At 40.7% G+C, this 27025-nt stretch overlaps 1 protein-coding gene across 2 annotated transcripts; it reads left to right on the top strand.

The window, feature by feature from the left end:
* Positions 1-1916: 1916 nt before the first annotated feature.
* mmp16b (matrix metallopeptidase 16b (membrane-inserted)) lies at positions 1917-18679 on the top strand. Of its 2 annotated transcripts, XM_006792120.3 has the most exons (11): positions 1917-2423; positions 4033-4181; positions 4445-4459; positions 4812-4928; positions 6024-6328; positions 8488-8649; positions 9079-9296; positions 9385-9523; positions 11973-12123; positions 14475-14590; positions 14958-18679. In XM_006792120.3, the coding sequence occupies exons 1-11, from the start codon at positions 2295-2297 to the stop codon at positions 15317-15319; spliced, it is 1863 nt and encodes a 620-aa protein (XP_006792183.1). In that variant the 5' UTR covers positions 1917-2294; the 3' UTR covers positions 15320-18679. The 2 variants fall into 2 exon arrangements, with proteins under 2 accessions (XP_006792183.1, XP_006792184.1); XM_006792121.3 differs by lacking the exon at positions 4445-4459.
* Positions 18680-27025: the final 8346 nt, after the last annotated feature.

Below are 27025 nucleotides of genomic sequence, written 5' to 3'. Positions count from 1 at the left end.
ACTTTATTGTTATTGCACATGTCACAAGTACAAGGCAACGAAATGCAGTTTGCATCCATCCAGAAAGTGCTTTAGCAATAATATAGATATATTACAAAAAAGGGTCTATTATAGGTATGTTACAATGTACACGGTATGAAGGTTTGTTATGAATATGTTATAACTATAAGTATGCACAGGCTATGAACAGGATATAAATATGAAAACTATACAGAAATATGAAATGTGAACTATATAAGTTATAAACAGTTGTAAAAAGTTGCAGAACAATAATTATTGTTTTGTACAGAATGATTGTCTATACAGCATTTACAGTAGTGCAGTTTAGATTAGTGATATGTGGCTAATTTCTACAGTGATTATATAAAGTGCAAGTGGTTGTGAGTGGTGGTTCAGTCCATGTTTGTTTTTGTCCATTGTGTGCGTGTTCAGTTATAGGTGGTTGTGGGTGTGTGTATGTTCAGTCCATGAGTTAAATGTGGGTCAGATGTCAGGAGGCAGAGTTCAGGAGTCTGACAGTTTGACATGGAGTCTTTTATGATTAAAAGATCAGCTTCACTAAGAATATGTTCATTTTTGATGTTCTGAGTATATTTAGTCCTACTCTTATAAACATCTAAATATGCATAACAGTCATAATAAATGGTTATAATCTAAGATGACATTTCCACTTATGTATGTGCTCCTTAATAGGCTTTCATTTCTCAGCATCACAGCTGGGTAGAGGGTTACTTTCCTAAATCTGGTGACACTGATCGCTTCCGTGCCGTGCCCATGCCATCATATTTCTTCAAATCTGTCATTCAGTGTGCGTGACTACAGGAAACTTTGAGTCATTCGTGAGTGATCGACTGGCTGCAGCAATGCACATTGCAGGTGATATTTAATCCAGCCTTGTATTGTGCAAGTGACAGATCAGAATTGCAGCGTAGATTTAAACAGCTCACCTTTCTCTGAGGGTAGCCTCATTCTTTCCACTTAAAACATCAGATTCAGACACTTTGAAAAACAAGAGTTCCTTTTGAAATTGTCCATAGGCCAGACAGAAGAGTGCAGGATAGGACACACTGAGAGGCTTAAACGTTAACTAGGCCACTCAGCTTTCCTTGATGTCTCCATACGATCTTTTTATTCAGTCCCTGAATTATTTTTTATCATTATATCGATATAATTATTATATCATGTCTGCTGGCAAATAAATCACACCTCCCTCCCTCCTGGGTGCAAACTGTGTGCAAACATTAATAATGATGGTAATAATAAAATAATAATTTTTAGTGTGATTTGACTTTTGTCATGAGCTCCTACTGCACTCCTTCCCACAGGCCTAGGGCCTTTCTGTGTGCCATATCAAATGAATGTCAGATTAATTTCTCGCCTCATTAGTTGATATGGGGTGGATTCCGGTCTCAGTTTGTCCTGTCTTCAGTGTCCTGGCAAAAAAAATAAAAATAACAAAGCAGCTAGTAGGCTCTTTCCTCAACGAAATGCTGCCATCTGGTGGCTCGTTATGCTTCAGGCAGGTTTTTGGTGCCGTTAGCGCTAAAAATGTCGATCAGGTCTTCTATTCTGGGTCCTCAAGATTGAGGGCACATAGTGGAATAAGTGCAAGACCAACATTTAAAGATAAACGATCATGCAATTGATCAGCATCTGTCTTGATACACTGTATTTGATGGTTATTCGTGGCACGGGACTATTTAGCAGTTTGTCTAGCGCATAAAGGCAGTTACCTACTTTATCAGAGCGAAAATGCAAGCCACACAGTTTAAAATCGGGCTTTGCGGCCTTTGTTTTTCGGTATTTAAGATCAAAACATGCGGCTACGTGTGCGCTTCAAACTGCACAGAGCCGTCGCCTTTGCAATGTAAACGTCAGATGTGCAGGCAGTGCTGAGAAATTGCGTTTTTATCTCGTATGCACTCTGTAGGGCAGCTCTTATGATGCTGCCAAGCAGCGCTGCGCTGTGTGAGAAATCAAAGCGCAGGCGTCGAGTCGGGAGGGAGCCTATCTTGCGCAGGCTGGATACTGTACATGGCCATTGATGCTGCTGGATAGATGTAGCCCCCGATGTAAATAAGAATGGCGAGGGCAGCGGGTCTGACACGCCGAGTTATCTCTGCTTGACATCGGAACATCACACCATCGGGATTATATTTAAGAAGAAAGAAAGAAAAACGCGGGGTCCGTTTTTTTCATCTGAATCTGTCTTGACAGCTCGCCCGATGGTTTTCATTTGACACAAAGCAGACGGGCGGCTTCTTCTAATAAACACTTGGGAAAAACGGGTCATTATGACCTTAGTATCCTCCAGTAAAAGAAAACCATCGGATTGTTTTTACGCGGCAGCATTCTGCTTGCATCTTTTGCTTTGGATTTCGTGTGCCGTGTCCGGAGAGGGGGATCATCAGTTCAGCGTTGAGGTAAGATAAATGGCCTCCTACCCCCCTACCACCACCACCTCCCCCCGACTCTGAGAATCATAAATGACCGTGCTCGCTCCTCCACATCGTCTGCCTCAGCGTGGAAAAAACAAAAACAAAAAAACAGAACATGTATGTTGAGTTACCCACGCTATCCGTGGGCACATGCGATAAAGCATAACATGGAGACATTCTAAGCCTGTCAGGACAGCTCACGCACCGGAAAAAAATATCCCTCATTTGTTGGGCGCAATGAAACAGAAGGATGCTCATTTCAGGTTATTACATTGCGGTTCATGAAGTGAGGTGATCCAGCCCACTGATCCAAAATGTGCACATATGAATGCACTGAGATCCGTCTATTTAAAGTACAATAAACCCAAAATGCCTCAGCGCTTCTGTTGTATTGCTAGAGAAGCTACTTTTTTGACAGGTCATCATGAAGTGAGATCTGCTCTGGCAGCATCACAGTGTTGGAGGAGATAAAACATCTACAGACACAAGTTGCATAATAGGATTTGCTTCTTTTTTCTACCTTATTAATTGATGTCATTTCCATCCTCACCACAGGCTCCCCTCCCACCACTCTGAAGAAATTAAATGCTGAAGCTGACAGTAACACACACACACCATTATTCAATTTAATGGCTCAATGAAATCTTGCCTGATATCTCTCTGAAATCTGTGCCGTTGAACAAACACAACTAATACAGGAAACACACCACGGGAGAAACCGGGGGAAAAAAAGAGGGATAAAAAAAGGCGTTTAGCAAAGCTGAGTAAGGGATAGAGGGAGAAGGGAGAGGGAGGGATGGGCAGAGGAGACAGTTAGTCAGATTAGCTAGCTGGAACATATCTCATTGGCTGTGTGGTGATAGGGAGGCACCTGGTTGGCGTGTGGACAGCTGTGGATAATGTGGGTGCCAAGCTCAATTTCAGGACTGAACCTGCCGGTGCCCCTGAATGATTCTCAGCTTCACCTCACTTGTTTGCATCAAATCCCACTCTGGCTTTTTAGGGCAGGAGGAGGCAGGGCCACAGTCCTGCTCATGAACACTGACCGAGAGCCGCAAGACACAAACACTGACTAAGGTCAGCAGCAGGGATTCAGCTGCTTTTGTTTTAGCAGTGCTGTCCACACAAGCAACCCTTTAAACCCTAAAAAAATGTGCTTGATAGACAATTTAACTAAATAACTGACTATAGATTATTGTATATGTGTGTGTTTCTCAAAATTAGCTTTTGATACTCTCAGGCATACTGTGATGTTAAATATAACACTGCTGCAGCTCATTCTGTTGTTTTATTTAATATTCAGTAGTACTGTAGCCAAAGGTTAGTCACTGTCTCTTGTGAGATGCACATTGAATGATGCACCTTCATATTATTATTATACTCCCACTTTTAATGTATTGTATACATTACAGGAGTTTGGTGGATATGTGTGTTGTGTGGTGAATCATATGCCTTTTGTAATATTCCCAAACTTGCAAAATGTGCAACACTGTAGTGTAATCTTTCCTGTTTCCCTCTCTCAGATCTGAGCTTTGGTCTTAAACCAAGACAAAATATGATGGCTCAAATCTTTCTCCTTCTTCACCCCTTGCAGGGATGGCTACAGAGGTATGGCTACCTTCCCCGCACAGAACCAGGCATGTCTGTCCTGCGATCGGCCCAAACCATGCACTCAGCTATTGCTGCCATGCAGCGTGTCTACGGGCTCAATGTCACAGGGACACTGGATGAGAAAACCAAGGAGTGAGTGTATACATGTGTGGTGGATGTACTTGCGCAAACACAAACAGCTGAGGAGCACATGCACTTCCACTAGGCCATTAATGTCATGTTAATGCATTATGCTCCACTCGTTCATTTAAAATGCAGAAGGACGGGCTATCAGTATTGCAAAGAATTAGTAAAGAGACAGAGATGTTTGTTTCACCTCGCGTCACCTCGCCTCACACAACCTCAGGTGAAGGTTTTAACACTTCTCCCTCTTCTCATTTTGCATGATGATGCAGTGATATCACCCTGAGGTGAGAATTCAAGTTTTGCCTATGTATTGTGTTTGTTTTGTAGTTGTGACGTGGGTATGAATGAGAAACATGAAGGGCTGTAGTTTGGAGTAGTTTAGCGCTGTTCTGCATTCCTTATTTTGGTTCTGTGATTCTCTGGCACCTGTCAGGAAGAGAACTGCTGAGTTCACTTCAATGCTTCGTGTTGTCTTGTGACGCAAAACTGAGATCCAAAGTTTTTTAGTCAGCAAACTTAAGTCACCCTCTCTTCTCTTCTCTTCTCTTCTCTTCTCTTCTCTTCTCTTCTCTTCTCTTCTCTTCTCTTCTCTTCTCTTCTCTTCTCTTCTCATCTCTTCTGTCATCACTTTTTAAGCTGGATGCAAAAGCCACGCTGCGGTGTTCCGGACAAATTCAGAAGCACGTCAAGGTCACGGAGGCGGAGATACGCTCTGACGGGACAGAAGTGGCAGCGAACACACATAACCTACAGGTGACAGACGGCTGAGGCATGTTGTCATAGGGAGGTTACGGATTCAGATCTGCTAGTGTTAATTTCCTCAGCTCTCCTCTGTCTCTCATCTCCTCCTCTTTAACCACCTGGGATCACATGCTCCGTGTTGTCATAGAGACCGAGCAAGTACGTCACGCGTGTGTGGGGGGCTCGCGCACAAAAATACAGTGATAATCACACATCCAGAAACACATAAATTAACACATAAATGCGCCCATGTGTGCTGCGAGTATGTTTGCTCCACAGTTATAAATAACTTGGTGGCGAAGCGAAAAAACCAAAAAAAACAAAACAAGATCAGGCTGTTTTGTTTTGCTTTTTTTTCTCCTGTTTTTTGTTTTGCTCGATCATTTTCATAAAACAAAACGAGCCGTTTTAGCAGAGCCGCATGAGAATCGGGGGCTTTTCGCTCCCCGATATTAAATTGTTTGAAAATTCACAGTGTAAATTATCCATAATCTCAGCAGAAATATTTAAACACTCATCTTATCAGGCCCGATTAAGCCCACGCTTTTAATAGGTTCTGAGAAGAACCGATAAACGGGTCTCTGGCACAACTGCAAATTGACAGGTTTCTGCAGTAATAGACGATAACACTGTCAATTTATTCAAATCCTCCCTTCTTGCCTGAATTTGAATTGATGAGCCACCTCTCCTAATGGAATGTCAATCAGTGCTGAGCCAGTGCTGCCGCTGCTGACTGCACTTTATTCGTGAAAATGAACGGGGAGCGAGGAGAAGATTCCCCATTCCTCTCTGCCTGCCAGACACTGATAACGACTGCTGTGTTAAAAGTTCAGTAAAAAGCTGCCGGCCTTGAAATAGTTGTCAAGTGCAACTTTTTTTTAAGGATCTGCTTCTCATTCTGAAAAGCGTGTGTGGGGGGGACGGTGATCAGACAAATTAAGAGGACAATGAAGCAGGATGTGTTTTATTTTCCTCCCTGAAGTTTGGAATTATATGCGATTTGTGTCTTTATGTAAACTCTGACTTTGCAGAGTATTTTTAGAGCGAGTGCCTCCACCACCTCTTCAGCAATCTTTTCACTTGGTATGCTTGTTCGGCTTCCCGCAGCATAAAAAATGTTACCCCGAAGGTGGGCGCCCGGGAGACTCACGATGCCATCCGGCGGGCGTTTGACGTGTGGCAGGGTGTGACTCCCCTACGCTTCGAGGCCGTTCCGTACAGCGCCCTGGAGACTGGCAGGCGTGACGTAGACATCACTATCATCTTCGCTTCTGGTTTTCACGGTGACAGCTCACCCTTCGATGGGGAGGGAGGATTCCTCGCCCACGCCTATTTTCCGGGCCCAGGCATAGGAGGAGATACACACTTTGACTCCGATGAGCCTTGGACGCTTGGGAACCCCAACCATGATGGTGAGTGAAAGGGAAAGCTGGCGTAAGGGATGAGACAAGGTGACTAAGACCAGCAACAATGGAGCAAGCAAAGCACAAGAAAGGAGAAGCTACAGCAAGATGGGAAGGGAGGTGGGCAGGGGGGATTTTAAGATTAAAAAAAGAAGGGTTTTAAATGCTGAATGTTGGCAGGAAGGTAAATAAACAAAAAACTGCATGGAAGATGTGAGGAAAGCACAGAGAAATTTAAAAAAAAAAGATAAATGAGGACTGACTGAAGGAAAACCATCTAAGTACAGATGGCTCGGCAGGAGGGCAATATGACAGAGATGGTATCACAGGGCATGAGTGTGAGGGATGCTTAACCAAAAAACTAAGAATGCAGAGATGTCTTTGATCCGCCCGTGCTCCGTAAAGACGCATCACCCCATCTGTCAGGATTTTGATGTTTTTTTGTGGTGTAATAAGCCCTTCACACGAGAGGATAGAAGGCCCTACTATTTTAAGACAGTGGTTGCTGGCTTATTCAGTTTTATTGAATTTGATGTAGCCCACTGGTATTTGTACCATTATATAATTTAATATTAATGATATTAGGCTACTTTGCTAATATCCATATGCTAAGTGCTTGCATTCTCCCATCCCATCCGGTTTAGGGTTGGCGGCGGTTACAGTTCACTTTGTGTTTGTTCTGGTAACCTGTTTGCCACCCATCAGCTCCTCTCTCCCCTTTCTTCTCATGCCCTAATGGTAACTGTCTCAGGCTCCCAAGTTGAATTCACGTTCCCCTTGTGCAGCATCCCATGGTTATCCATTTGGAGTGCTGGGGCTGATTTTGAAAAGCACCCATCTCAGCTTATGTGTCTGGAAAGCTTTGCAACCTTTAATGGGCTTTCACAGCGGTGTAATTGTAAATGTTGCATGTTGACATGTGCGCTAATGGTAGCTCGGGCTTGTCTCCTGGGAGTCCTTATGGGACAATTTGGGTTAGGTGGAAGAGGCTGGTGGTGTTAGATAAATGGTGGTGGGGGTGGGTAACCTTTTAGCTGCTGGCTGACGGTCAGTCGCTGGTCTGTGCAGCGCTCCTGGCAGAGGGGGATATCATGTTGTAAAGGGCAACAATCTCCTGGGGACAGCTTCAGTCACAAGCTGTACTTAAATGGTGTACTTCTCTCTAAATCAGGTTGACACTATGAGCTGAACGCTGGCCATATGTACCAACTGTGACATTTTTATTTTTTCATTTGTCGGTGTGTGTGTGTGTGCGCGCGCTTGCATGCAATGTGACGTAGACTCACAATGTTTGTTTGTGCCAACATTCATATGGGTTCAGGTGCATTAAATGAGCGCTTCTTGCCCGATGCCCTGGGCAGCAATGTGAGTGTGTCCCTCCCCGCTCTCTGATGCTCTCATGTGGCTTATCTTCCTTTAAGTACTAAAAGAGAAAAAATGCACCTGTTTCATATTTTACCTCCAGTTCGCTTTCCTTGTAACTTTTTGCACCACATTAGCTCAGTGGAGGTACAACTGGAGCAGATGGCAGTGAGTAATTATGATTTTCGCTGCTGATAAATTAACTATTATGCACTGAATGGTTAGTCTGTAAAAAAAAGAAAAGAAAAGAAAAGAAAAACTGTGAAAGCTGCACCTGGAGAATGCAAAGCCTTGAAAATACTTTGTGATTTTTAATCAACAGTAATCCAAAAGTAGCAGGATTTTAAATAACAAAACAATAAAAAGAATCAAATTTTCACATTTAAAATCCTGTGAGTAGTACATGTTTGGCATTTTGGGCTCGATAAATGGTTAAACAATTATTGGATTTGTCTGCACAGAGCAGGTTACATATTGATGCTAGGTAATCATAAAAACTGTTTTTCACACAGTATTTTTTTCTTTTTTGTGAATCTAGTTTGCAGGGTGTCTCTGTACTTTTCACTTGTTAAGCCTTTGCACTGGTGATAGCTGTGGATGGAGACCTGTGTTTACAGGTTCACCTGGACTCAAGAGCAAACAGATTTTAATTGGAAAGGTCGAGAATCAGGGTCATCATATCATTATGAGTGTTAATACTGTTAATATTTGCCTGTTCTGTTTTATCACAATGTGTAATCTCTCTTTATTTTTTATGTTACTGAACTTTTGGATTCTAACTCATGCCATCCTCTTCCTCTCTCCAGGTAACGACCTATTCTTGGTTGCGGTTCATGAGCTGGGCCACGCCCTCGGTCTGGAGCATTCCAATGACCCCACTGCTATCATGGCTCCTTTCTATCAGTACATGGACACTGAGGACTTCAAACTACCTCACGATGACCTACAGGGCATCCAGAAAATCTACGGTAACTTTCCCAAGTGAATTTCTCTTCAGAGCACGAGCTGAAAGTCTGAAGGAGCACGTAATCAAGACTCTTACGTCTTGTTTTGTTCCAACACTTCACTGAAGGTGTATAGCAAAACAACATAAATAGACAAGCGCTGAAGCTTAGTCACTTGCTTATTCAAATGCTGCTGCGTCAGTCATATTGGGTTCGATGCCAGTAAGCAGCATTTGTCAGCTGTTAAAGAGGGCAGCCAATCTATGCTTTCAAAACAACGTGAGTCCACTAATGCTCAGCCAAAAAAAGGATACAGTTTCCGTGCCAAAATAAAAGGCGCAATGGCCAAAAAGCTGTAAACTCACTGGACACCGACTTAAATCTTTCAGAAGTTTTGAAAAAGACGAATATAAAGGAATGCAGATAAAATACGTTCTATTTTTGTTTTTGTAGGTCCACCGGATAGAGCCCCACAGCCCACCCGGCCTCCACCCACAGTCCCACCTCCTCGCTTTCACCCTCCTTCCGACCCACGTAAACACGATCGCCATGCCAGACCCCATCGGCCTCCACTGAGTGCCAAACCCTCCAGCCCAAACTCCAAACCTAACATCTGTGATGGAGGCTTCAACACTCTGGCCATTCTCCGAAATGAGCTTTTTGTGTTCAAGGTAAAATAGGTCATCACATCAGAGCATTCTGGGATTTCAACGGTGGCGATAAAGAGCAGTGATGATTTGACCTTGTCCGTTTTTACAGGACCAGTGGTTCTGGAGGGTACGAGACAATTCGGTAGTTCCTGGCTACCCCATGCAGATAAGCTACTTCTGGAATGGCTTACCTCCCAAAATTGATGCCGTGTATGAAAACAGCGAAGGGAAATTTGTTTTTTTCAAAGGTAATAACAGCAACCGCTCTTTGTGTGTGTGTGGGTGTGGGTGTAGTTCAACTACTGGTAGTTAACACCCCCTTTACATTAACTGGTCCTAAATGATCTGTTGATGGCATTAGGGCACCAAACAGTCTAATGACTGCAGGACCAAAAAATAATGTATGTAAATATGATGGTGTATTTCAGTCAAGGTAGGTAAAGAAAAAACTAAACCATAAAGAGCAGGGAGGGGGGGGCAATGTGTGATACTGCACAAACAACCTCTAATAAATTTCTCGCAATTTTACCATTTTAGAACAAGACATCACATATTCTCTGAGATGATTAGGTCATTAATTTCAATAAAGAGAAGAATTAAGAAAATGTAAGAAGATCAGAATCAGCCTCTACACTCATCGCTACCGATGGCTGTTTATTATTGCTTCAGTGGCAGACCTAATCATATTATACTTTGCAATCAAAAGGGCCAGAATTACCACAGTTTGATGATGCATTAGCGTGAACTGAGCCTATTTAGAGGAAAGCAAATTAGACAAAGTGACAGCTTTTGTGCGCGTGTGCCATTTCCTGTTTATTGGAGGCACCAGAGGTGTGATTGATTGGTTGATCCACACATGCCAAAATTGAAGCTATTGCTCCAATATGACAATAAATGTAAAAACAATGCTTCGTTTAAAATTACATATGCTTTTGGGGCAAGGAAATGCATTCACATTTGCCAGGCTTTACTAAAAAAAAACATTTTAGTGTAAAAAACACAAATTTATACAACAAATCTTCTTTATCCTTAACTACAATATATGTAGCGAACACTTTGCCACTAAAAGTTAAACTAAAGAAATGTTCCTACCAATAAAAAATGGACAAAATGTGCTTTTATTAAGTATCCTGTGTACCTAATAATGTCTGTGATTTTGACTATGGGAATATAACATGGGATAAACAAACATGGCAGTATTTTTTAGTCATTTTTGAGTTCTTAGGCGTCCCAGAGCACACCTAGGTGAGAGTTAATCCATGGGTGTGCTCCCATACAGAATGAAAAATTCAGAGACACTAGTAAAGCTGCTCCTGTTTGCCTCTTTCTCACACACACATGCACAAAAGTCCAAATATGCTAATAGTCTCTAACAGCCTACCTCTTTCCACATTTTAAAAATACAACCCAACTATTTTTTTCATGTTTTTAGGCTTTTAAATGTTAACATCTATCTTCCTTCTGTGTTTGTAGCCAAGCTGTTTACCTCCAATTTTTTATTAGCAGCGAGCCACAGACCAAATTAGGCAGGAGAAACAATCCCACCACAATTTCTGCAGAAATTCCATATTCTGGTTAATTAAAACAATATTTTATTGCATACCATCACTTCAAGAACACTGGAAAGGGCATGTCGTGTTGTGTTGGTATGTATATGTGTGTGTAAAGACCTGATATTCAAAGCGCAGAGAAAACGTTTATTAGTCCAAAGATTAATCCAAGATGAAGGCCAGTGAGTCCAAACCACAACTAAACGCATAGAGAAACAGACATGCAGGTGACAGGCGACACAACAGAGCACAAATGAAAACACACAACTATTTATACTAGGAACACACTGAGGGTTGACATGGTAAAACTAATAGCACTACATGAGTGACAACAGACTATCAAAATAAAACAGGAAGTTACTCAAGAAACCGCAACAAGACTTAAGCTTGACACAGAAGGACACAAAGGACAGAACGAGAGATTGTAGAAAATAAAGCATAAGCAGAATACTAATGGGAGCAAACAGGAACTGAAACAAAGCATTAAGGCACAAAATACTAAGGACTGTGAAAATCAGGGGAGCAGGGCAAGCTTTACAGTACATATCTTTTTTTTTTTTTTTTTTACTGTAACAGGCGACAGTGAGGTTGTTTTGCTTTCTGTTTGGTAGGAGAACGAGTGCAGGTCCAGTGGAGCCGTCCGTCCACCAGGCAGATTAACATGACATCTGTCACTCTGTGGGATCAGAGTGCCTCATGCTTTATTTATTCACTCATAGGGACTTAACTGTGTGTGTGTGTTTGTGTGTATTGGTGGGTTTGTGCATGTGAGCGTCGAGCTACTTACTGCACAGCAACCCTTCTTTGCTCCGCCTGAGGCATTTATGATCAAACTGAATTAAATGCAACAATAGCTTCAATAAAGCTCAACACAACAAGTCTCAGTAGAGTTGTCTTCAGAGCATCAGCTTGCGGTTTATTGTATTATACTGTAGATAACACTGCATAGATTTTCCTGCTTCGCAATATTCTTAAAACAAGGTGACATCTTCCGACCCTTAAAATTACATGAGCAGGAAAAAAAAACCTTAATGAAAAGAAAGAAAAGCAACAACACAAAAGAGTTGAATGAGCTGAAATCCCGTGGTGTTTTTTTTAAGTCATTTTCTTTGTCCCAGTGCAATCTAACTTTGCCCGTGCATTTTAGGAAACCGTTTCTGGGTCTTCAAGGACACAACTCTCCAGCCTTCGTACCCTCAGGACATCTCGCTGTTCGGGAGTAGCATGCCCACGCAGAGTATCGAGACAGCTGTCTGGTGGGAGGATGTCGCCAAAACCTACTTCTTCAAAGGAGACAGGTCTGTGCAGATTATTTGTCGTGTAAAGATTTGGACAGAACTGAAACTGCTCAGAATAAAAACACCATGCACCATGGGGACATTTGAAGGATAAAATGTTTTTTAACATATTCTATTATAGATAGAATATGATTATTAGATTATACACTCATATATTGATTACATCACATCCACAGTGTGCCTTTTGTCCTGTCTCCCTTCCCTCACCCCAAGCCGTTCACAGCAGATGGCTGTCCCTCCCTGAGCCTGGTTCTGCTGGAGGTTTATTCCTGTTAAAGGGAGTTTTTCCTTCCCACTGTTGCCAAGTCCCTGCTCACAGGGGGTCGTCTGTTTGTTAGAGTTTTCTTTTTCTATTATTGTCGGGTCTTTACCTTACAATATAAAGACTGTTGTTGTGATTCAGCACTATACAAATAAAGTTGAATTCAATTTAAATATGTTTTAACCTTTATGTTACGCAGCAGATCCTAAAGACAAAACAAAGCATCTTTTTTTGCTTTCCTCTTCCTCCACTGCGATATAAGCGGAAGGTTTTTGGCTATGCTTGGTTTGGACACCTTTTGCAGCATTGATGGCCTGAAGTCTCCTACAAGTGTCCGTCAAGCTTGGCACATCTTTTCTTTTAAAAACATTATCTCTCATCCATCTTGGCAGAACAGTTTAAGCTCGATCAGGATTGTCAGTGAGCTCCCATTTTTCTAGTCTCTCCAGAAATGCTGTTTTGGGTCCAGAATTGGGTCCAGAATTCAAGACATGTGAGCTTTTGCCCCAAGCTGGACCACTTTGGAAAAGGTGTCCAGTCCCTGTTGCTGAAAAGCCTCCTGACAGCATCAGGTTGCCACCGCTGTTTGACTGTGCAGATGGGTTTGTGGAGGTGGTGCTCAGTGGGCGGTTTCCAGCCTAAAAACATTTAGAATCATGGTGATATACTTCAGTCTTCAGTCTGTAAAATGTTGCTTCTCTGGAGTTGTTAAGGTACCTTTTGGCAAATGCCTGGTGGCCCTAATGAGGAATGGTTTGATTCAAAGTAACCACTTGGTTCTTAGTTAGCAAATTACTGAGTTTGATCTGTTTGGCCAGATCAAGGTACCGCTGGAGATTTAAGATTTCTTTGATTTGGGAACGATGGAGATTACTACCTTCTTTGATCTTAAAAGCTTTGCATCTGGACTGTATGTTATCCTGTGCATGGATTCATGCAGAGTATAATTGGGTACCTGCAGTTTGAATCGAATTGAATCCAAGGATTCATTCCAAGACACCAAATATGAGAATCTGGTGTTTATCTGAGTGCGTTGCAAGTCCTAAAGTTTGAGAGCATGGATGATTGATTTACCACTTTCTGTGGTCATGTGAAATACTTGAAGTCTGTTGCTGATCGTTAAATAGTCACATGGAAAAAAAACGACATTTGATTGCGAGTTATAGATATGAGTTCGTGACAGTAAGCAGAAATCCAGTGCAGTGCTCTCGTCATCCCAGGATATAATGTCTTTGTATTCCTGAAGGTAAATGCTGAACTACAGTTATTGCTTTCTGGGCTTAGTGCGACTTTTAAGCAGACATGAAATGAAGGCCTGTTCTGTGTTGAACTGGTTGACCTACTGAGCAGTAGACCTATTTTCAGTGTTGCAGACATGTTGGTGAGTCCTGATTATCTCAAGCTAAACATAGACGTTGTCTCCCAAGTGGTTTTGTTCTATATTGCATAATTTATATGTTACACAAATAAACAGAGCTGTAGCATAAATTCAGGCAGGCCATGATGTCAAGCTCAGCATAATCCTGTCTGTCAGCTGCTTTTGCAACCCACTGTTATCCCAACTTCTCCTTTTAATGCTGTGTCTGATTATTATGTCTTATCCACTGATCCACTGATGGCTGCGTGTATATGTGCATGATCCCTGCTCATGTGTGAAGAGTGTTTCAAAACATCTGTCGCCATCAGTATTAATATCTCCAATTAGCTAAAACGTCAGTGTCATTATTGAGGTCCTGGCCAGCAGTTCTTTACAAATCACTGCCACCCAACGTCTTTGTGAAGTCCCGATTAAGGGAGCTGTCGAGTAAAAGAAAAACTTAGCGACAGTTTTTTTTTAAAAAAATATTTAAGTGTGTTTTGAGGAAAGTAGTCCTAACTCTTTGTATGATATTAATACCTGTGATGTTCAAGGCTACAGGGTTGTTAAAATGACAAATACATCTATTGTTTCCATTTTAAGTGACTAAGTGGTGGTAACACAAGTGTGCTAAGATTTTTTAATACTTATTATGACTACTGCACTAACTAACAGGTGTCCCTGAACCTCCGTATTGACTCTTTTTTGATATATTTGCCTGTCCTGTTGTAGATACTGGAGGTACAACGAGGACATGAGAACCATGGACCCGGGTTACCCAAAACCCATCACCATCTGGAAGGGCATCCCTGACTCTCCACAAGGGGCTTTTGTGGACAAGGCCAACGGTATGTTTGCATTACTGACTGTAAAATCTGTAAGAAATAATAATGTGATACCAGATGCCTGTAAAAGGTAATAAAAACAAACACAAAACAGGAAGTTGATAAGTTTATGTGGCAATATCCAGTTTGTTTTTGACTAGTATGTAGTACTATAAAGTACTGCAACCAGCTGTGAAATACATTTAGAGTAAGTAATGTGTTTTGAGTGGGCAGCGGGGGCAGCTGAATAAGACATGTTGATTCCAGCTGGAGACCTTTGATGCATCTTGCAATCCATTACTTTGTTTTCCATCTGTCTCTACACTGTTTAACAAATTCAAAATATCCCCAAAAAGTCTTTAAAAGACTGCCTATATCCCTAAATCCCCAGGTTTCACCTACTTTTACAAAGGAAAGGAGTACTGGAAATTCAACAACCAGCTGCTTCGCGTGGAGCCTAACTACCCGAGGTCCATTCTGAGGGACTTCATGGGCTGCGACAGCCTACCCGCCGACCCCGATTGGGACTGGAGCCCCACGGTGGTAGAGGAGCGCCACTATGACAACGGTGATGCAGACGTTGTTATCAAACTAGACAGCGCTGGAGGTACGGAGAAAGCGGTGGCCATTGCTATCCCCTGCGTTCTGGCGCTGTGCATGATGGTCCTCCTCTACACTGTTTTCCAGTTCAGGAGGAAGAGCACGCAGCGCCACATACTGTACTGCAAACGCTCCATGCAGGAGTGGGTCTGAGGGATTGTCGCTGCACTGTATAGAAAGGGTTGTAAAGCTCTGATAAAGGTCTAGTTATTGCTCCAAGCCCTAAGTACAGTAATTGGGAGCGCTGTAAAGGGTACAGCAGATGAGGTTTGCCATGTAGGCAGATTTCAGAACTGCTCGAAGTCGTGACATGCAAACTGCAAAGAAGTGAAACGATCAGCAGAACTCAAACGAGGACAATGCTGGAGCCACACCTATGTCTAACTAATATGTATGTATCAGCTTTGACTTTTTCTGTATCTTGGAATGAACTCAATTAAGTGAGACAGAGTTAAGCTTGTGTAAGTGGGACCTTTGTCTATCCCCATCTCTGCACGCCACTTAAAAAGCCCCAAGCACTAACTTCAGTGGACAAATTAGATATAGGCTTCTACTTTGCTTTCATTTCTTAATTAAATTGCCCTGAGCTGTGCTTTCCTTAATTTAGGGTCCCCTGTAAAAGATTATTCATTGTGCTGCGGATTCACACACGAACCAAATATGACCTTTTTCTTCCAAAGAGGATTACTGCTTGATGTGTTGTTTTTGATGGGATTTTTTTTCCCCCCTGGGTGGATCAAACTTCGTGGACCATACTCTGATTTTCTTTTGCCATGTCTATTCATATCCACCCGTCTGCTCGCTAATCTGTTGGGATAAGACGCAGCCGTTAGAGGTAGGAATTCAAGACTGTTGTGGAGTCTATCTCCAAAACAGGGGCCAAAAAAACCTCTCTGCAATATTCATGAGACTGCCTTAATCACACATTGCTTAAAGTTCCCTTTGCTCTCTTTCTCCTTTTCTCTGGTCCAGAGAGTTGAAGATGCTGAGTGAATTCCTTACTGCCCAGACATTAAAGCAGTATTTGAGGAGGTTTATTGTTCTTGAAATGTGCTAAGCTGTGCCTGGTGGAAAGTAGGCAAATCAGCTTTCATTTACTCCATCACCTGAGGGTATGAGAGAGGAGGGCGTTTGTTGTACGCTGTAAAAAACCAACAAACAAAAAAGGCACAAATGTGCAGGTAATTTACATTGTGCAATTTCCTGTTTTTGTTGTTGTTGTTGTTTTTGTTTTTACAGAAGTTTCCATGAACGGTAAGTGGTAAAATCAGAAGGTCATTAAAAAAACAAACCATGAGTAAAATATAAATATGGAAAATTAATTCATTTTAAAACCGTACATTGTATTGCATTTCTACTATTTTTTTTTACAGTGTAGGTTTGAGGGAAAAGAGGGGTGAATACCCGCATTATAGATGTACTGTACTATTATTGAACTATTATACTGAACAACCAACAACCTGCATCCTTTTTACCTGCCCAGTTTGGACAACAGTACTCCAAACAGCGTTAATCCATATATTTTAAAAAGCTTTACAAATCCATGTTTTTTTGGTACAAGGTTTGTAAGTTTACATAATATTTCATATCGAACAAAATAACTTGATCCACCTGTTTTTTTTAAGACAACATATTTCTTAATAGAAGCAAATAATCTCTACTTACCACAAGCACAACACGTATCAGTGGCCAGTGCTGTTGCCCAGATTGCTCCATCGTCTCACTACTTTGTGCAACAAGGTTTTGATGCACAGCACTGCGGTAATCAAGAAAATATGTCTAAACATGCAGAGGAATTAAAAAGCAGAAATAAAGACACTAACTTTTTTTGATATTTGAAAAAACTCTTAACCAGGTTTGTCTGTGTTTTTAAAACTCAGGCGGTTTTATGCAATCTAACTCTTGACTAATCACTATACAAACACTATGTTACATTAACAATTTACTAATCCCAGTTTATAGAACTAATAAAAAATGGAATTAACAGGATTATTGGAAAAACAAAAACAGCTAAATTTAATCTAAAATCTTTCTCATATACAGTATAATATGTGTCATTTAATATATGCATAGTACATATATAAATCTTATGAATTTAGGAAAACAAAACAACATAAAAAGACAGGCTCTCTCTGAGGTGAGATGGAGCCAAACTGAGCAAAAGCTTTTCTGTCACCATATAATGTGTTATAAATGCAATACAGCCTGGATCCTAATTAATATGTCGGTCTGCCATATATGTAACGACGGGGTTGTGCGGCGTAGCATTTCTCAGAGTATGCCAGATGATCCATCTCCATTCATGATGTGATTTCAGTTCTTTTTGCTACTCTTTTACTTGAAATGGTCCTCGGCACCAACTGTACATGATATCTTACATAACCCTCCGCTGATATTGAGGCAATGCCATTTTATAACATATCAGATAGGGAATTTTAGATTTAAAATGTTCTTATCTTTGAATGATCTACTGAAAGGTACATGTATGGAGCTGTGATTGATGGGTTAAAACCTTTATTATACATAATTTGTAACAGATACAAATTAAATCTTAAATAAGGGCAATGCATGCCGTGTTTAAACTAAGATGTCATTCTTTCATAGCCGTTGCCCGTGGGTCATCCTCGTACCAGTCTTTCCCTCAGTATTTAAATGAAGTGGCTGATCAGACTTGGATTTTTTGACATTGACAGTCATGCTATATGATCCATGTAAAAATGGCTAGCTTCCTTCTCTGTCCTTGCTGTTCTAGTTTTCATGCAACAGTCAACAGTAATGAAAGAAAATGTAAAGACAGGAGCAGCTTTGCTTTCCCGAAGCAGTGCTAAATCGCTGTGCACATCAGTCCCTGTCGATCCATGATCAGGTTGAAGCAAAAGCCTTTGGCTCAGTGTCGTGTATGATGTCTTATCAGTTTGTGTGTTTGTGGTGAGGATCTGGTGGCGTCAGAGCGTGTGAAGTGAGGCAGGTCAGTACTGTATTTATTGCCGTATTTATTCCTGTGTGCTCAGAACCTCAACTCTTGCATTGCATTGTACTGAGGGCAAGAAATTGTCAATAAAATGGGTTTGAAATGCAATATTTTTTCTAGTCTCACAGCTACTAAGTAATCCATGTCCTTCTGTTACTGCCTAAGCAACAAACCATTTCGTGTGGCGTATGGTTTTCCGTCTTTGAGAGGGAGACCAAATGTTTAAAGGTTAAAAACTCTTCAGTGAACTTTGTCATGCATCAAGTGAACGAACCGCTGGACCTTTTTTTAGATATGTGAAAAGCAGAAGGTCACAGCGCGTCAACATGTCCTTGGTTGTCCCCAGACTCCTGAGTGCTTTTTTTAAACGTCTGCCTTGACACATGCTGCTAAGCATTAGGGCTAATTTAGAGTGTCATTAAAGGAAGTGGATGAGGCTGATTAGACAGCAGTCATTACACCAGAGAGGCAAGAGACGAGGAGCATTCTGCAGTCACTGCAGTCTAGATGTGATAGCCAGATGCAGTACATGCCGTATATACTCCAAGGCACAGTGTATAAGAAGTAAACATTTGGCATAATATGTATATGTATATATATATATATATATATATATATATATATATATATATATATAAAAGCCAGACTGTATACTGTTTCCTTCAGGCAGTTCTGTTTTTAATCCATCCATTTCATGGATAAAGAACATGCTGTGTGTTGTAAATAAAACAAGTGCATAATGAACGTGTCCTGTTATCACGCTCTCACACAAACATAATCCGTCTCTATTACAGCGACAGCATGCAAAGGCACATTTATATGCAGCATTAAAAGATAATTTATTTAAGAAACTGGGATTCAGTTTTGCACAAGATACATTTAGCATGTCTGAAATGAACAGTGACAAAAGCAAGAAGACTCAATGTTCCAAGCTTTTAGGCCTTGATTTTGAGAAGATTAAAAAAATCACATTATTAAAGCTATTATTAAATCACTGACGATGGCACATGCAGGATAAGGAAGCCTACTCAACATGTAGCCTTTTGTGTGGGACTCTCCACTTTCTTTCAGAGTTACAATAGAAAAGTGCAGAAAATGTTCTGGTTCAAATTTTCTACATGTTAGAATTAAATGTTAAAGAAGGTAGGTGCTTATTTTCTCTGAGTTTCAAGTGTGGAAATACCTTGTTTGTATCCATTTCCTGATTTTAGGAAATGGACTGACCTGAGCTGCTGTACTGGGTTATGGTCTCACCACTGGTAAAGATGAACAAACTCCAGTGTTAGAATAAGTGGACATCAAAGGTATGATTTTCATAATAAAACATGTCTGTCTCTGATATATGCAGTAGTTTACATTTGTAGTGAAGTGTGATGGTTAGCATCATCACTTCCGAGGAAGAATTGAGGGTTTGAATAAGAGTTATTATAGTTTTGTGGGGGTTTTTTAATTTTAATTTTCATTAGTTTCAGTGTTTAGTCATTTTAAGTATTATTGCATAGAGGCAAGATTTAGGAAAATCAGTACAAGTACCACAATCAAAACACAACTACTGAAAGCAGTTGACGCACAGTGTTTTAGATATCAAGAGTCTTACTAAACACGTCGTAATAGCCTAATAAATACTGTGAATACACTACCATGTCTATAGACTGAGAAAAACAGAAGTAAAAGAAAGTTTTATTAATACAAAACCAAGTTACAACAACAGTAGCCTCAATGCACTTTAGATTCTAAGGTAAAGACCCTACAATAATAGAGAGAAAACACCAACAACCACATGACCCCGGATGAGAAACACCTGGCGACAGTGGGAAGGAAAAATTCAATTTTATGAATAAGAAACCTCCAGCAGAACCAGACTCAGGTAAGGACAGCTGTGGGTGAGGGGAATGAAGACAAGACAAAAATGTGCTGTGGTACAGAAAAAGAAATTAATCATAACTACTGATTAAATGCAGAGAGGTGTATAAAAACATAGTGAGTGGAAAAAAGGTGAGTAAAGAAGAAACACTCAGTGTATCATGGGAATACCCCCAGCACCCTAAGCCTATAGCAGTGTAACTAAGGGAGGATTCAGGGTCACCTAATCCAGCCCTAACTATATGCTTTGTCAGAAAGAAAAGTTTTAAGTCTAATCTTAAAAGTCGAGAGGGTGCCTGTCTCCAGAATCCAAGCTGGGACCTTGCTCCACAGAAGAGGGCCCTGGAAGCTGAAGGCTCTACCTCCCATTCTACTTTTAAATACTCTAGGAACCAAAAGTAAACCTGCAGTGCTCTACTGGAATAATAGAGTATGTGAGGTGTTTAAAATAAGATGGGGGCTGATTATTCAAGACCTTGTATGTGAGAATAAGTCTTTTAAACTTGATTCTGGATTTTACAGGGACCCAATGAAGCGAAGACAATATAGCTAATACCTTCGCTCTCTCCCTGTCACTACTCTCACTGGATCAACTGAAGAATTTTCAGGGAGCTTTTAAGGCAACCTGACAAGAATAAATTACAAAAGTCCATCCTAGAAGGCATGAGCTAGTTTTTCAGCATCACTCTGAGTCAGGTTGCTTCTCATTTTAGAGATGCTGGACAAACAGAAGAAAGCAGCCCTAATTTAATATGCATTATGCTTTGAAGGACATATACTGGTAAAATATTACTCTAAGATTCTTCACATTGTTATTAGAGGCCAGGGCAATGCCGTCCAGTAACACTGTGTAAGACTAAGCATCTGGTTAGATACCATATTTCTAAGATTTTTAGGGTAGACTACAATTACCTCAGTTTTATCTAAATTTAGAAACAGGTCTTTATGTTTATGTTTTCAAAATATTCCAGTTTAAGTAACTGGTGTTCGTCTTCTGGCTTCACTGACAGATAGACCTGGGTATCATCTACATAGCAATGAAAATGCATGCTGTACCTTCTAATAACAAAAACGTAATGGAAGCATGTCGTGTAAACAGAACTGGTCCTACCAAGGAACCCTGCAGAACTCCATATCTAATTAACCTCTGTGTGTGGTGAAGACTCCCATCTGTCTATTAGACAAATGTGATTCAAATCACTGCAGTACCTCTTTACATGGCTCAATTATTGCCTCTTTTAAATCACGACCTTACCAGCTGACATACAGAAATGAAAACACTTCACTATAGTTTGCTTCAATAGATAAGTGAAAGGTTTAACCTTTAACAATAATAACATTCATTTTTTTTAAATAAAAAGTTTAAATCCCTGGTTAGAAATCCTCATTCAAGAATCCAGAAGTGATTTTCTTTTTCTAAAGGTTTGGCCAAAATAAAAAAAAGTCATATTTATAACTGAAAGACCCAGCTCATATTTGTGTATGTTGACTGTTGGAACACTAATGCCTTTGACATTAGAAATTGTACTTATTTTACTAAACAGAGTTTAGAAGTGAGCAGAGAAAAATTTTACCCTTTCAAAGCAGATGAAGAACCTCTGAACTGTAAAACTCAGCAAAGCTTATACGTGAAGGAAAATAATTGCTGACCAAAATACATAAACTTTCCCTGAATGCTTGACATTTACAGAGAACAGTAATTCCTGCCTATAGTTCAGACATCAATTACAACACACAAGCTGCAAGATAGTACATTTTACACTTTCCACAACTATTTTGCTGGGTGAATACTTCAAATTATTATAAATTATTATTAAATTAAATAAAATAATAATTATTATAAATTCAGTTCTTCTTCTTTAAACCATATAGGAGTGTAATTAATGTTAACAGCTTAAATGTAGCACAGATCACAGGAGCTATGAAACAAGCCACTCCCGTCTATTGTGCAACTTTAGTTCCCTTTTATAACTGTGAAGTCCCCTAATCGCACCTTCTCCTATACCCCTCACTAAATTCTCAAACTGCCTAAACAGCCTCAATTGCCATTTCCTTCCCAACAGACAGACTTCCTTCCTGTACCTTGGGTGTGCTTGGAGGTGACTCTCTGGTCTTTGGACTGTTCCAGAGCCAGTTCTCTGGGACAGGGAACTTAGTCTGTCCAAGTCGAAGCCCATGGGTGCGGGCTCTGCCCCCAGATGCTCACCTCTGCCAGAAGGTGCCCCACTTTCCAGTGGACACTCTGCACATTTTTAAGCTGATTAATTAGTGCTCCCGAATTGCTCATAGTGTGCTGCAGGGGCACTGCAAGGACACACAAAACCCCTCTAACACAACAAGACAGCTGTGGAGGAAGTAAACATGTCAGCCCCGAATAAAACAAGCAGCCTTCAAGCAAATCAGCAAGACACAGTACCTCTCAAGGTTTTATTACATTTGGGCCTGTTCGCATCTGAGTATCGCTTACATCAGTGCTGCAGGTGTAATTCTTTAAAGAGAATAAACAAATACTGCATGACCTGGTTTCACTTTCTCTAGTGGGAGACTGTTTATGAGTTTGCATGTAAGTGTGAGTGCTGGTATTTGGAGATGTGTGTGGCTGTAATAACCATGGCCTGTCATGGCTATGTTGTGTGAAATCACACGATTATTCGATTTCACAGTAGGACAGTAGTTACTGGCAAATAACACGATTTCCCTTAGCGTTACATCTTGTGATTCAGCAGTCCAGAGAGACATGTTTATACTTGATACTGTATAACAAGTGATAGTTTATCCCATGCTCCAGGTGAACAGGAAGAAGGTGGATGGATTATTACATTAATAGACATTAATGGTCATTAAAGGTCAAAATAAGTTAATGGCAGGGCACTTGGCAGGGCAGGTAACTCGGGTTTGATTCCACCCCAGATCATTTCCTTATTTACCTTTTCTTTTAATTGCTTGTAGGTATGATCATTAGTAAATTAGCTATATAAAACTCAGCAGCATGTATCCTTTAGAAATCCTGTTTACTTGCATTTTAATTGCATTTTAATTTGGCACAGTCTGTTTCTCTTGGACTCACCAGACTTTTTGAGGCTGGAAACATTTACTCCAAGCACTACAACATACTGAGGATTGAATTCTGCAGCCAAATTTCTACCACGTTGCTACGTAGCCTTCAGAGATAGTTATGGTTCTAATTTTGTTGATTACACTGAAGCTTTTATTAACACGTCGGTCTTAATAACAGTAACATGGCTGTGAGAGCTGTGTGTGACTGTTGAGCTTTAAAAAATTACGCCAGTCACCTGCATGTCGTTTTCCCTTATCAAAGATGTTTAAGACGTCTAATTAGAAAAAGCAATATTTGCGTCACTTGCTACACAAGGATGACAGAGCAGAGCCACCTTCCATTACAACACAGACCCAGAGCCTGTAAATCAGTTGGGATGGGATCTTTTTTTTAAACACACAGAGCCTGACAACCAAGTCTTTTTAAATGCAACAGTGCAAAGTGAGTTTCACCTGAACAATAGATCCTTTACACTTCTCATGTCTTACACATCCAGATTATTAAAGAAAAAAGGGAGCAAATAAATGTATTTTTATGTGTAGAGCTAAATTAGTAGCATGTCTTTGGCATGATAAATTTGCTCTTTCTGTGATAATACCATGGAAATGGGAAACTGCCCCACCTCAGTAAAATAAAATGACAGAAATGTGTTCAAAATACTGAGGAAAACTTTAAGATGCAAAAGCTGCTCATGCACATATTTTGCTGTTAGGCTTGTTTGTTTTTAGGTCATGCCTGAAAATGCAAAGTGATGGCAGAAAGACAAATGAGAGGAGGTGCCTGTAACTGCAAAACCACCCCACAAACGAACCAGTCTGTCTAAATGATGATTTCTCTGTTGATGTTGTAGTCATGTTAAAAAAAAATAAAGAAACATTTTAAAAACACATCAGACCTCATTGATATCATACATGGATGGATATCATTACAGACATAGATACTGGGTAGCATGTTAGGAAAAACAATGTTAAAAAAAGGATATCTCTCTGTCTGAATTCCTGCCTGACAATGTTTGGAAATGAAATGACAGATGGTATCCTGGAGGATCTCCTTCCAGATCTGGACCAGGGCTCGCTGGTGCAACGTGGCAGCGTCGGACAGACTGAAACATAATGTCCCAGGGGTGTTCTATTAGACTTAAGTCAGGTGAGCGTGGGGCTAATCAATGAGATCAGTTCTTTCATCCTTCAGGAACTGCCTGCATACTCTCGCCATGAGTATGGGCATAGTTGGGCACCAGCTGGAACCCAAGGCTTTCATCCTGATACCTAATGGCAGTCCAGAATAGATACCTAATGTTGCTTAGTATGCTTCCCTCCATGGATATGTCTCCAAGACCATCACATAACATAACACATAACATAATGTGGCTGCTCTTATTTGTAAAAACCATAGGGCACCAGTGGTGGTCCTGAAAATCTGCTACGGCAAATGCTAATTGGGCTTCACAATGCCAGGCAGTGAGCATAGGGCCTAACTAGAGGACATCAGGTCCTCAGGCCAACCTCATGAAGTCTGTATCTGTCTCTGGAAGTGCTCATCCTGTTCCTCCTTGCACAAAGGAGCAGATACCAGACCCTCTACAGCCTTGTGCAGCTCACCTGAAGGAACTCCATGTTTCTGGCGATGGTACATTTTGATGGAGGAGTTAGACGATGTGTGCAACCTCAGCAAGGTCCAGGTATCACCTCATGCTATATACTAGAAGTGACACTGAGCCTAGTCATATGAAAAATTAGTGAAAAAAAACAGTCGGAAAAGACAAAACTGTTCCTGTTTAGGGGGTTTTCTCATTGTTGCCCCTCTAGTGCACCTGCTTTTATTCCATTAACACCAAAGCAGCTGAAACAGATTAACAATTTCTTTGAGCTGAGTATCTGTGTGTTTGGTTGGTGTTGGTTATATGTCAGTTTTTTCCTGAACAAATATTGGGAGAGTCACTTTATTAATCATAAATCATAATGAAGTTCATAACGTGCGTTCGTCAGTTTCACTAGTGTGTCAGCAGTTGGAGGAGTGAGTGAGTGTTAGGCGCAGAGTGTTATGTGAGGAAAACCTAAAATAACCAGGCCGCAGCCAACCAAACAAACTTTTAGATGCCCAGGGAGACTGGCCAGGTGCTCCCAGTTGTAATAATTAACTCCACCTACCAGCAAGCTCTAATTTGCCTCTATGATATGCGAATGCGTATGAGTTCTGTATTGATCTGTTTATGTACTTGAATGACTTTCCAAGCCCAGTCTACTTCTTATGGATTCAGCAGCATTCTTAATAACAGCCAAAGTTACAGCAACATGACCAACCTGCTGTCAGGTGAGAGTACTAGCCAGGATCTTTTTGAATAAACACATACTATTTGATTATTTGGAAGAAGCTGGAACATCCTAAATAATTCATTTTGATTCTAGTAAGTGAACTCACCTCTGCATTGGACTTCATGGCATTAACCAACGAATGGTTTTGCCTGGGATACAAACTTGCCACCTGAAAAGCCTGATAAAGTACAGAGAAGAAATTACTTGGTCTAATCTTCTTTTGTTTATTTTCAATGAGGCTCTACAGGTTGAGCATTAAGTATTTAAATTGACTTAAATAACCGATAAAAGCCAATCTCTATACATCTTTACAAAAGCAGACTGTCACTGCCCTCTTCTGATCCTCACTGTCGACTGTGGTTTGACTTGGGCAAATGAGAATATCCTGATTAAATTTACTCTTAGGCCACGTTTAAGCCGCGGCGATGGCTGATAGTGCTGAGGACAGGAGAGGACACGATTTCATCATGCAGTTAAAGTGGAGCAGCACCCGTGAGGCTCAGACAGCCACTGCCTTACTTCTCTCAAACAGGACGTCTGAACGTGACACATTTAATTGTGAGCGATTCAGTAGTCACATGACATAGCAACAAAATTTATGATTAGTTGTGATTTACAGTCCTGTTTTTTTTTGTTTTTGTTTTTTTTTTCAGGTGAATCGCTGTACAGTCATGGTAAAAAAAAAGTTCTAAGGTTTTACATAAGATGGCATAAAAATAATCTGACCTTAAAATTTAAATACATCCTCAGAACACAGGAAAAATTACAATACATCAATATTTATTCAACAAACATGAAGCCAGAATTTAGAAGCAGAGTGTCAAAAATTAAACATACCATTACAGCTTCCAATGGCGTTAAGAGGGTAAGTAACAGCCAGGACATCAGCAGCTTATATAAAAGCAGACGTTTTGGCATTTGGCTGGTCTGAAAGGAGAGGAGGAGAGTAACACAATGCCAAGGAGGAAAGACATTAAGCAACTGTTTTTACCCAGCAATCTGGAAAGGGTCATAAGGTCATTTCCAACACATTTTGAAGTTCTTTATTATACACTGAGAAGGATTATTCACATGTGGAAAACATTCCAGACTGCTGCCAATCCTCTTATGAGTGGACATCCCAGTAAATTCACCCAAAGGTCAGACAATGCAATGATCAGATAAACTGTAAAAAACAGGTGGTGGCAGTGTTTCTCCAAGTCAGTCCTTTAAATCAAGTAAATAGGACATAAAACATTATTATTTTAACCTTCTTCCTATACAGGGTCATCCTGCTTCTCTCGTATTCTCATATCCAGTGGCCCCAACCTCCGCAGCCTCTAAAACCGGCTGACAGGTGAGTATCTTTTATAAAACAGGAATGACTTATGTGAATGTGCATACTGCTGCTCATATTTGCACACTGCTTTCATGCATACACACTTTATCTTTCAGACACACACTCACACACTGATAGAAGCATCAGAGGCAATTTGGAGTTTGGTACATTGCCCAAAGACACTTCAGCATGCTGACTGGGAAGCAGCGATTGAACTGCTGATCTTCTTAATAGACCTCCTGAGCCACAAAATCAACTGGGAACCATCATGAAAGTATTACAGTATGGAAAAATAATTTCCATAAACATTGATTTGATTTTAGTAAGAAGCCTC

The sequence above is a fragment of the Neolamprologus brichardi genome, chromosome 18 (genome assembly GCF_056152115.1).
Source record: "Neolamprologus brichardi isolate AB-2024 chromosome 18, ASM5615211v1, whole genome shotgun sequence".
Lineage (NCBI taxonomy): Eukaryota > Metazoa > Chordata > Actinopteri > Cichliformes > Cichlidae > Neolamprologus > Neolamprologus brichardi.
The sequence above is the reverse complement of the archived record's forward strand: the minus strand, read 5'-3'. Positions and strand labels throughout refer to the sequence as shown.